The sequence below is a fragment of the Peromyscus californicus genome, unplaced genomic scaffold, assembly GCF_007827085.1.
Source record: "Peromyscus californicus insignis strain IS unplaced genomic scaffold, ASM782708v3 Scaffold_5__1_contigs__length_169319896, whole genome shotgun sequence".
NCBI lineage: Eukaryota > Metazoa > Chordata > Mammalia > Rodentia > Cricetidae > Peromyscus > Peromyscus californicus.
This window is the reverse complement of record NW_026294573.1, coordinates 64044522-64057327: the sequence shown is the minus strand read 5'-3', so window position 1 is coordinate 64057327 and position 12806 is coordinate 64044522. Positions and strand designations below refer to the sequence as shown.

At 40.9% G+C, this 12806-nt stretch overlaps 1 protein-coding gene across 6 annotated transcripts in view; it reads right to left on the bottom strand.

Annotated features, from left to right (window-relative positions):
• Slc24a2 (solute carrier family 24 member 2) overlaps positions 1-12806 on the bottom strand; it is a 241659-nt gene that overhangs the window by 226614 nt on the left and 2239 nt on the right. For 5 of the 6 annotated variants that reach the window (XM_052716552.1, XM_052716555.1, XM_052716553.1 and 2 more), the window contains exon 2: positions 11472-12552. In XM_052716552.1, the coding sequence (XP_052572512.1) occupies positions 11472-12404 (933 nt within the window). In that variant the 5' untranslated portion in view covers positions 12405-12552. Of the gene's footprint in view, positions 1-11471; positions 12558-12806 lie in introns of all 6 variants that reach the window. The other variant, XM_052716550.1, reaches the window with a different exon arrangement.

Genomic DNA, 12806 nt, shown 5'->3' with positions numbered 1-12806 from the left:
TAAAGAAAGTTATAGAGCATTACAGGCTCACTTGACCCTTTCCAAGGTCTTATGGACAGGTCAAGAAGCAAAGAAGCCCTTTTGACTCATTTCCTAGGAATTAATCTCTCTTAATCAGGTTTCTTAATTGAAAAACTGCTCCAAGGGAGGTAAATTCAAGGCTTCAGTACCTGCCTGTCTCTGCTGCTGGTCAATCCATGATTATAAACAAGTCCACATCCAAGGAGTCAACCAACAAGCGTGGATTAAAAATACTTGGAAAATAATTGTGTCTGTACTGAACACACAGACACTTTTCTTGTCATAATTTTCTAAACAGTACAGTCCAACAACCACTTATATAGCAACTTGTATTAGTTATGGGTAACTGAGAGACAACTGAAAAAAAAAAAAAACCAGCAGAGGTTTACGTAGTTTCTTGCAAATACTGGGCCGTTTTATGTGACTGTACTTATAATTTCCAATTAACAGAGAAGCACAGTTATGAGAGCTGCCGGGGACATCAGAGATAAGCCAGCCTTTCATTTCCAGAGAATGGATGCTTGGTGCAAAGTGCCTGGTACAGTCTTACACAGCCAGGGTGTGGGCTAAAAGGCACTCCATCTCTCTAGGCTTGGTTCCTGCCAATGCATGGTTCTGAGTGCGTCCGATAAAGCCATGAACACAGCACTAAATGATGGCCAGACTCCTCCCAAGGCACCAGTTTTACCTTTATAAGAACTGTGTCTGCATTATTTGGTTCACAAATAGAATACTTCATAGAAAGGAAACCAACCTAATAGCATCACAGCTTTAGCTCTCCAGAGAATTCTGCTTCTCTTTGACTTTATAACTCCCCACCCCCACCCCACCCCCCCCACCCCCCCCACCCCCGGCACTCAGGTTTCTTTTCTATCTGCTGAGGAATGTGAGAAAGCAAGCGTGAGTTAAGGTATGCTCAGGATAAAATCATCACCCTTTGTCCTAGTCCACTCCCTACTGTGGCAATGAACATCATGACCAAAAGCCACTTGGGGAGGAAAGGGTTCTTTTCACCTTACAGCTTACAAGTCAGTCCATCATGAAGGGAAGTTCAGGGCAGGCACTCAAACAGGAACCTGGAGGAAGGAACTGATACAGAGACCATGCAGGAATGCTACTTACTGACTTGCTCAGCTTGCTTTCTTATACAGCCCAGGCCCAGCTGTCCAGGTATGGCCCCACCCATCATAGGTGGCACCCCCCCATTGATCACTAATCAAGAAAATGTCCCACAGACTTGCCTGCATGCCAATCTGATGGAGGCATTTTCTCAATTGACATTCCCTCTTCCCAGATGACTCAGTCTTGTGTCAAGTTGGCAAACAAAACTAACCATCACCCTCCTAACCATGTCAGAGCCATAAAGTAGCACATGGTTTGCACATGGCTTCTTAGGACTCCATACATGTCTATATTAGTTACTAGTCACTAGTTATTAGTCACTAGTTATCAACTGGATGCAGACAGTTCGTGTGCTTGGGAAGGAAAACTACGATGACATGTGGACACATCTGAACAGTTTTAGGAGTCCCTACCATTAAAATTGGCATGGTTTTACTTGTACTTAATGATTTTTTTGGATTCATGGTTCTGAAACTAAAGCCATAAAAAGGAAAAATTTGGTGGTAAGATGCAAAGGACCCACCAGCCCCAAGAGCATCTTTGTTAAGTTAAAAAGAGCTGGCAAGATGACTCAGCAGGTAAAGGTACTTGCTGAGAAGCCTGATGAACTGAGTTCTTATCACCCTGGGACCCATATACTGGGGTGGGTGACTCTTACAAGTTGTCCTCTGATTTCTACACACAGGTACACACACACACACACACACACACACACACACACACACACACACACACGGGAAAAAAAGAGAGTTCCCTGGGAAGCCACAGCCTCAAGCTGAAGCACAGAGCTAGTCTGGTGAGGTGACTTCTGTATTTCTGCCCTTATTCATCCCTTTGGTCAGACAGACATCCATGGGCATTATACAGCTGACACAGCTACAGAGCAGCCCTGTTGAGAAGAGAGTATGAAGAGGAGTCTTTCTAACGGACTTTTAAGAACTGAAATCACAACTCATTATTCAAAAGGTTGAAGACAAAATTTTAGTGAATACAAAATGCAAGCAGTATAAAAGCGAAAGTGAAGTGCTTTTATTTATTTGGATTTTATTTTTATATGTAAATATGCATATACCTGTGTATATGCGCACATGCATTATAATGAGTTGTTATACCTGGCTCTGTGGCACAATGGTCAGCCCTATGGATTTCTATATACTGAGTGGTATTTTTAAGGACTGGGGATGTATCTCAGTGGTAGAGCACTTGCCTACTGTGTGCAAGTCCCTGAGTTCAATTCCCAGGACCTCAAAAACAAACAAACAAACTTTTTTTTTCTTTTGTTAGCATGAGTCACGGTAAAATTTATTAGAAAGGTGCTGACTTAATAGAGCTTAATAAGAAAAGTGAATATAATTTGGAAGTGTGATTCATCTTTGTTCCTAATTGTCCTGAGAAACACTAAGGTCTAAGACTCAGGATGCACTTTGGAGTTAGGCAGACACAAGTTCAAATTCAGTTTAAATCTAAACTGAAATTCATCTATATTTTTAGATCCCTTGGTCCTGGATCTGCAGGTGGAAATAATACCTACTTCAGAGTGTTAAGAAGGGCGAGCACCTGATAGGATGTGCCCTCTGCTTTTCAGATCCTCTCTGCCCTTGACTCCCTCCGCAAGGCCAGCAGGGCTCAGCAGTCTCCTGCAGCACAGGGAGGTAGATGCAGCAGTGCCGGAAACTGAGAGTGCCAAGGAGGCCTAGTGTCCTGCAGTAAACTTTAAATGACTTTCCTGCATGCACACTGTTCCCCATCTGTCCAGAAGAGCTATCTCCCAAGGCATGCTTAAGTTAAATTACAGCTTAATTAAGTTGATTAAAACATTCAAGCGAAACATCCCATGTAAAGCAGTTAGTGAGCAGAGCTAGGTGATATGGATATGGTTAGTACCCAGTCTTCTGTTAGTGTAAACATAGGAAATTGCTAGTTGGCCTGGTTAGGATACCCAACAGAGTATTAGACCTTCTAAGTACAGAAACAATATGCTAAAACACTGATATACTAGGTCATCTCAAACATACTAGATCTTCTTAATACATTACACCGTCTAAGTCACAGCTCTGTTTCTCCACAGAGATCTTGACTGGTAGAAAATTCCCCAAGATCATATGGCCAGGGAACACATGCCAGACCCGGAATCTCTGTCTCAAGGCTTCCTCTTCAGAATAATTCACCCATTCAACAAAAGCAAAAACTTCCTGGTGGTATTTAGATATGGAAATGGGAAAGACGAGAAAGCTGAAGTTAGGATTCTCAGCATATATTTGTAAGAGATCTCCATGTTAGTCATCAGCGTGAACTTTAAAACTGACACAAAAGACATAGGAAACTGGCAATCTACACAAGAGAAACCCAATTTGTCATAAACATATGTTTCAAAGCAGAACCTCCCAATTAATCAGAGAAATGCAAATGAAAACTAATCAAAATTCTAGATTTCACCTGTGGAATTGGAAAACAGTGGAACTTTTAATATTCAACACTGAAGAGTGTAGCAATGCAGTAGAAACTTTAAAAGGTCCAACGAGTTCAGTGTTGAGTTTCTGCTTCTATAGGAACTCACATGTAATCTGCTGTAGCCTGTTTTTACAGCATAAGTGAAATACTACAATAAATAACACAAGACAATAAAATCAAACAGTGCCTAACATATTACAGGAAGAGGACACGCTCTCAGTAGCCTAAGACTTTTAACAGCATGTTAAATCATCGAGAGTCAATATAATTATTAAATCATGCAAGCCTAGTGTCTTTTCTACTTGTGTAAATATGTAGGTATACACATGCACCATTCTGTCCATGTGCATATGTATGAGAAGTCTGGAGGCACAGAAGCAGAAGTTATGTTTGGATGGTACAATGAAGAGATTAGAGGCTACTTCAGATTTTCCATTTTTAGTGTTTTCATTTTTTTTATAGCCTTGTGAAATGAATATGTTACTTTAGTGTCTGGTAAAAAATACAATTTAAAACGCAAGTCTAATATTTAATGTGTCCCATATGAGTTCCTATTAGAATTGTCTCTTAAAATTGATTTGATTCAAAATTTTGCTGTTGGTAGGATTTCTGTGGAGACTGTATTAAACACTCTGGGAGTACATTATTAAAATTTCATGTCACTGTCACTTGCTACATGCACTATCTTTTAGCAAACCCATGGGATGAAATGTATTTCTGGCAATATGCAGATTAAATATTTAGAAAATCTCTTTTCAACATATGACACCCCCAAATATTGGATAACTTCCCCCAAACAAACAAAATCCATCAAATACAAGACAGTAACAACAAATAGAGAATACGATGAATAAATTCCAAAATAGTACATGGAGAAACAAACTTAGAAAAAAAGGGCAAGAAAAAATATGAAGAGAAGCAGCAAGATCAGACAATGGAAAGTCTAAGGGCATGACAGACAGAGTCCAGGTCCTAGGACTCACGGTCTAACAAACTGAGCCTCCAGTTCAAAGAAAATGACTGTCAACCTGGAAAAAAATGAAACCCACAATGTGGCTGCATTCTGCATGTGACAGACACATAAGAAACAAAAGAAGGTGGGAAATCAAAGAATGGGAAAATTAAACCCACCAAATGCCTCCAGGAAAGAGATTCACGTAACAAGCCCATTCTTCTTCAAAAGAGATTAATTTATTTCGTGTGTGTGTGTGTGTGTGTGTGTGTGTGTGTGTGTGTGTGTGTGTGTAAGTGCATGTGTGTGTGCTTATACACACACGTGGAAGCCAGAGGAGGAGCCACAGGTGTCCTCCTCTGTCACTCTCTGCCTTTTCCTTTTGAGGGTCTCCTCTTGATCCTGGGATTGCCTTTTTCTCACTAGGTTGGAAGTCAGCAAACCCCAGCAATCTTCTGCCCTGCTGAGGCTGGGGTTGAAGGTGTGTGCAAACCCTCCCCTTACAATCCTCCTGCCCTGCCTGCTAGGGGCTGGGTTTGAACGGGTATGCTGGACGCTGAGCTTCTTACTTGGGTGCTGGGATTTGAACTTCTGGACTTGCACAGCAAGAGCTCTTAACTTTTGAGTTGTCTCCCCACCTCCACACTCCTAGCTGTTTTTTGTGAAAATCAAAATGCAGACCTGTAACTAGTTCCACCCAAAAGGAGCAGGGGAAGAGAAGGAGGAAGAAGCAGGGAGGAGGAAACAGGGAGGAGGAATGGTGGAAGAGAAGGGCAAGAGAATTGTTCTTCTCACTGCCAGTGGACTCAGAGTTTAAACCAGAGGAAACCAGATTACAAGGTGGTGGCCAACAGCAATGTGGACTCAATGTATACATTATCTTTGGCCTGGAGGCTCTCCCAAAGCCTCACTTATGTGAATCATGCCTAGTTACTGACTGGTTAATAGCACACAACAAAGCAAGGAAAATAGCAGCATATTATATCCCTATCTAAACGAATACACAACACTCATAAAATTCTAGTTGATTAAGGGTTTGTGACCCCTACATTTTCTTTCTGTTAAAAACGATGAGCAGTTTTCACAGCTGCTCAGAAATACATCCTGCCTCGGATGGTGCTGCACACCTATAATCCCAGCACCCCAGAAACTGAGCAGGATTGAGGTTGCCAGTGCAGCTCTCTCACAATGAGATCAGGAAGTCAGGAAGGGAGTGAGCAAGGGAGAGGAGGGAAGAAAGGTAAAATCCTTTTATTTATGTAATAATGTCTTGATTTCCTTGAAATTTGTACATCAGCTTTACTAATTTATGTACTAAGTTTGGAAGGACTTGAGTTTTCTAACACATTCTGAATCTTAAGCAAGTTTTGGGCTACACACGGGTGTTTACAAAATTATTTATGATTTAATGAAAGAAATACTTACTAAGGAATATTTATAGTGTTTTAATTCTAATTTTCCCAAGAACATAACTAACAGTTTTAACTGCAAAAAACTTGTCAACTTCCAGGAGCACTCAGGATGAATAGAGCAAGGTGCGCTCGGGTGACTAGAGTCTAGCTTCCCACTCTGCTGCTCTCGGCATCTTTATTTGGATCACTCCCTTGATTAGAACTCAGCTGACGTGCTGTCAGATTAGTGTGCCAAGTCTAAGAAGTTAAATACCATGGACAGCTGCTTTCTGGGCCAGTGACAGCCTAGTACAGTGACATACCCAAACCAGATCTCAGAAGCCAAGCCAGATGCTCCCCAAAATGTCTGCATGTCCTGAAAAGAGACAGCCTTACACCCCGTACCATGCACATTTCTGACTAGTCAATTAGGAAGGGGCCGGAAGAAAAGGGTCCCAATCATGATAACCAAAAAAAAAAAAAAAAAAAAAAAAAAAAAAAAAGCCTTAAATCGAAGTTGCACTTTGTACAGATATTTCTGAGCCACTTCCAAATGGTCTCCTTATTTCAAGCAATATTCTAAGCAGTAAAATTTCAGGACAAAAAAAGTGGTTTCAATGGTGTTTATGATATCATGAGAACCACAGGTATTCACTGTACACAACTAGATTTATGAATGTTATAACATAGTAAATACATCCCCCAAGAAGCACAGCAACCTGCTTAACCCAGTGAGCCACTAAAGTAAATTCGACCTTCAAGAAATGCTTTTATAAGTCAAGCCTATAATCACTCATCCTGATTCACTTTTCATTTAAGAACGGAACAGTAAAAGAAGGGAACCAACATATACCAACCAAACTACATTTGCCACATACTAGATGCTTGTTTACATAGATGGGTATAAAACCCCTTCCTGAGACCCAGGGAAGTTGGGACAGGTTTCATGGGAGGGGAAATAGAATGCATTGGTATAAAGGGTTAGAGGGGAGTAACGTAATAGGAAGGGTTAAATTGGCATAGGGGGAACAGCGAACAGGGTTAGAGGAGGAAGTACAGAGATGGATAAATAACACTAAAAACCTTTCAAAAGTGACACACAGGAACTTTCTGCAGTAGAAATTTCCTATTATAATAAACACACATACATTGAGAGATAAAATGGAGTTGCTCATAGCAGGGCAACAATACCTCCACTAGACACCACAGCCTATCAAATAAAAAGCCCAGCACCAGGAATGAGTTATTTCTTTTGGAGTCATTGGCCAGAGAGGTCTCATGGACCCTCAAACATTACATGCTATATTTCTCATGCTTTTGGCTACTCACCACAGCTGGACCATAAGATCCTGTTTCTGAAGACACCATATACTTGAGTCACAGAACATAGAGAAATCAAACTGCTGCTGACCTGGAAGCTTTATCTCTACTAGCTAGTTTTCATAGTGCTGAAAAGCAGTAGGCATGCTACCAGAGGAGAAAACTAATCAGTAATTATACTCATCTATGAACCTGTAAGCTACAATAATGACTGACCTGGCAAGACATACGCATTGGTATAATAATGGCACCAATATCATGGGAGTAACCAACCCCCTTTTCTATTAGATTTTATTCTCCCTCCCAAAGATGAAACCTATACCTGGCACCATTATACAGCCAAGAGCCTGTGGCTAAATAAGAGAAAGGCCCCAGAGCACTTACTAATATTATTTGCTAAATGGACAGAGTATTAAACCAATCCTTAATGACTCATTATTAAACATATAGGTCAATGCATCTCTCAGTTCTCATCTGAGAAGCTTCAATTTGCAGTAGATGGTGATTAACACAGAGACCCCAGCTCGCCATGGTGCAGAGAATAAGAGACTGAAGAATGTTTGGCCCTAAAGAGAAAATATGTTCTATATCCCTTTCAGGGGAAGACCGCACATCCAAGAATATTTGGGCAGCACAAATTGGTCTTTAAGTATCAAAAATAAGGACACAAAGTTGGGTAGGTAAGAAGAGGGGGTAGAGCCAAGAAAAGTTAGGGGGCACAAATATGATCGAAATATACTGTATGGCACTCTCAAAAAACTAATTAAAAACAACAACAGCAAAACCTTTCCTGCCTGGGCCTCTGTATCATGTCATGACACTATGGAACTTTTTGAAGAGGGTAGTGGTATCACCAAAGGAAATTTGAAAACAAACAAACAAACAAAAACCTGAAAAACACACATGGGGCAGTAACACTTTAGGAAAAGAATTCCCAATTTCTCTAAGGTCACAGCCCATTGCTTCCTGGCACAGATCATCCATCATGGAACCAAATTAAGATTTCCAACTTCCTTATTGAAGTGAGTCATTTGAAAGCCATTTCACTGTGCTGAGCCCAGAAGAGCTGATTAGCAAGGACCATCTGATGATCTGTGTGAGGTTATCTGAAATGTGTTTTCTTCATGTTCTCAAACTCTCCTGCCCCGTAATTGCAAAAACAAGGCAAGGAGGTGAGTTTGCACAAAACAGGCTAGTATTTACTATACTATATACCTATATAGTACACTTCTTCCTACGGAGATGTCGGTGAGCTACATTCCATGCAGGGACTCTCTTTCTAAGTGGCCTGATGACAACAGAGCACTGACTCACTGACTCACAGAAAGAAGCTCCTGGAGTCAAAGTGAGCTCAGCATACCAGAAGGCAAATGGTTATACTCAACCCAGCCCTCCGGAGACATCTGTGCTCAGAGCTGGGGAGCAAGTGCTACAGGATTCTGAAACCTGGAAGGTGATAAGGGCTGGAGTTACTTCAAAGTTCCAGCAGTGATTCCACAGAGAAACTGACAAGGTACAGTTTCCTAAAGGAAATCAGGTTCTTATGAACCATCCCGCTTGAAAACGTATGGGTGTGCTCAAGCAAGACACAGCTCTGTTGAGAAAACAAAAACAAAAACAAAAACAAAAACAAAAACAAAAACAAAACAAAAAAAAACCAAATAAACCACCCACTCCAATTAGTTATCAAATGCCAAAAGAAATGATGATTATTAAATAAATGAAAACTGTGTGGTGTGAAAGGACAATAAGAGGATCAACATATGTGGAAATATTTAGGATTATAACCACTATCTTTACGATAAAAATAAGCTATACTCAGAATTTCCAAATTAAAAAAACACAGAATTAAGAATAAAATTATGGGCCGGGCGGTGGTGGCGCACGCCTTTAATCCCAGCACTCGGGAGGCAGAGCCAGGCGGATCTCTGTGAGTTCGAGGCCAGCCTGGGCTACCAAGTGAGTTCCAGGAAAGGCGCAAAGCTACACAGAGAAACCCTGTCTCGAAAAACCAAAAAAAAAAAAAAAAAAAAAAGAATAAAATTATGGATACAAAAACCATCAGGTAAGGAATGTCAGCCCGAATTGCTGACTTATAAATGACCAGAGACGTGACACGACAATCATCTAATTAAGCACGGAAAAGCTCTACCAGTTCTATGTTAATGAACAGATTATGACTGACTGAGTGCACTCTGTGGCCTGTGTATAAAAAGTTATTTCCCAGGTGCAAGAACCAGCTGCATTCCTACCCTGACTCAAATCAGAATACCAACTCCGAGTTCCAACAGCATCTGCAAATATGGCCAACACAATTTTTAACCAAGTATATCTAAGTAAAGAAGGTCAACAGTAGCATTAAAAAAAAAGTCCCAAGGCATAGTTACTCAAAAGACTTTTTACTGTTGATGTCCCCAGGGTATTTCTAGGGTGCCAGACCACTTTCTTGCTTCTTAAAACTATGGCTTTTCCTGAGAACTGTACAGTATTTTGATTGAAATAGCTCACAGACTACTAAGCAAATCACTCAAACACATTTGAAGAGAAGTTGAGGGACATCCTTTTTGTTATTAAGGTAGAGCACAGAGCATAAAATATGCCCTTGTCAAATGCCATGAAGGGCATGTCCTCAGCTGTCACAAGTGAATGCATGCTTGCTATATATGGTGTCAAGCAACTTTATAAACTACAGCTTTCAACAAGCACACACTGAAACAAATGTTGGAAGAAATATATAGTATAAACATGTCTTGGGCCAGAGAGATATCTCAACGGGTGAAGGCGCTTGTTACAGAAACCTGGTGACTAGAGTTTGATTCCCTGAACCCACATACAGATGAAAGAAGAAGCTAAGTCCGCCAAGTTGTCCTCTGACTGACACATACGGTGTGGCCTAGGTACCCACTGACGACACACATCGTGCACATGTGCATGATAAAGATGGTAAAACATTTCTCTTCTGCACGTTTTAATGTATACTCTGTCTGTTGTCTATGTAGGTATTACTAGTGATTTTTTTTTCATTCTGCTTTTACTTTGTGGTTACTACAAAAATCATGATCATCAACCTAGTCTATAAAGGAATTATGCAAATTTAACTAAAATAGTATCATTTTTCTTCTCTTTAGGATCAAATCTCCTACCACTACTCAAACATGTTTTTTTTAAAGTATGTGTGAAAATTTTCCCACATGCAAACATGGAAAGTTTCTGTTATGAACTTGGGTTTTCTGTTTAAAACCACATTCAAAGATGACCTTTTTTAAAGTTAGGCTATAAATCAGAATGCTGCATAATTATGAAATTATATAAAAATTCACTGATGCTGTTCATCTATTGTTTTTCTTTAAGTTGTATTTTTTTCAGGTCAGTTTCTTTTAAGCTTTTTACAGATCTGCTTCCTAATTAAGCAACATTACCTCAAATTCTCCCGTGAAAGTACATTGGGTCATGTTTATTACGGTTTGCAAAATGGGTTACTGCAGTACAGAGGCAGATGCCAGGGCTGGCCAGTGAGTTCCTTTACAGTGGATGCTGATCTGTTTCATATAAGAACACTCGGATCATGAAAAGCAGGCATAGGTCTGGGGCGTCACTCAGTCTCGGGGTACCTGTCTAGCAATGTGAGAGGCACTGGGTCCAGTCCCCAGCACCATGAAATAAAACTGACTTAAAGAGAAAGGGACAAATCACTATAGCCACTGTAGCAAAGCCAAACTGCTGTTGAGCCCAAGCTGCTGCTGGAGGGTACAGCTCTCATAAAACAAACTTTCTCCCCTCACCATCTTTACAGAGATGGTTCTTGATCTCCACTATATGCTCATTTGAAAAACAAAACCCTGTCACATTGCTAAGAATATGTCCATAAAAACTCAATTGCTCACAAAATCACTGGGCACATTTTCCTAAAAACAAGTCAATGCTGAGTCTGCCCTGGGATGCTTATGTAACCTGTATTTATATTGTTCTTTTTAACTCTGTAGTAGCTTGGAAACTTGGTAGAGTTGTAGACCAATGTCTCCCAAATTACCTTTTCTACTGTCATTTTCACTGGCTCTCACAAAACTGCAGTATGTAATCTGTTACCACGATAGCCCAAAGATCATTATAGTTAAAAACAAAAACAAAAACAAAACCAAGCTGCCAATTGCCAAAACAGCTGCATTCAGAACGATGGCTAAGAAAATGGTTAAGTAAAGACTACGTCCACCGACCTTTGCTTGGGCTTCTGGTGCTGTCACCTTGACAACTTTATTGCGATTTATCATTTGCTTCACCCATCCTTCTACTTGGACGTTGAACTTCATGAAAACCACATAAGCAAAGTAAGCTGTTAAGAGGAGTAAGCTTTCCCACCACATGATAACGTTATCGAGGAAAAATATGATCAACATGATCAAATCAACGATGTAGAAGGACACATCCCGAAAGAGCGGCCACCACGTCAGGTTTAATATTTCTCTAGAGAACAGTGCACACATGCCAATAACAAAGAGGATATTGAACACGGCTGAACCTACGATGGTGCCTATGCCAACATTGCTGTGAGCAATGAAGACCCCTATGAGAGACGTGAAAAGTTCTGGGGCTGACCCGCCTGCAGCCATGAAGGTGGCTCCAGCCACATCATCAGAGATGCCCAGTTTTTCAGTGATAACAGTCAAGGAAGGGACGAAGAACTCATCACAGACGATGGCTAAGGCGATGAACATGTAGATCATCCCGATGACGTGGAGGATGATGGCACCTTTTCTGCGCTCCTCCAAGGAAAAGATGTCCTTTGGGTAGTCTCCCTGCTCATGATCAGTGCTGTTCTCAGCTTTGTCTTCCTGAGAAGCAGGTGGCGGTGGGGTGTAATCTCGAATCTTGTCATTTAAATCTAAGAGAGTTCTTTGACGGTGACCCTGTGCTACCTGAGGGCCACTCATATCACTGGCTTCTCCTGGGTTGCTCTGAGTGTCTGTCTCAGTAAAGGCACTGATTAAGAATGGGACAGTGCTCATAGCTACCAGGCCCATGACAAGGCCAATGACTCGAATTAGCTTCAGTTTTTTCCTGGCATTATAATGTCTCCTGCAGCCAGATGGTGACTCATTGGAACACCATTTCTCCAGGAGCCTGACTGTGGTACTGTGGTGCAGATCCATCCTGGGTCTTCTGGTGGATATGGTGGTCTTCACACTTTAGATTCGGCTAGATGGTTCTGTCATACTGTTCCTGGCTTTCTAGTGAATGGTGCTTGTGGGGCACTTCTACAATTAGGGATCCTTATTCTTCACAGGAAGATTTCACCAGCTATACTTAAATAAAAACAACAACAAAGGTAAGTAGGTCACAAAATCTTATCTTTCTATAAAAATAACTTTGCAGATACAATAAAGTCTTGTCCTATAGTACGTGTTCACAGGTAAGTTACCTAATGTCTCTGTACCCCAGTTTCCTTATTTTATTTTATAAAGATTTCTTTTAATTGTAATTATGTGTGTCTGTGTATGAGTATGTGCACACAAGAGTGCAGGGGTCCTCGGGAGTTCAGAAGAGGCCCTAGG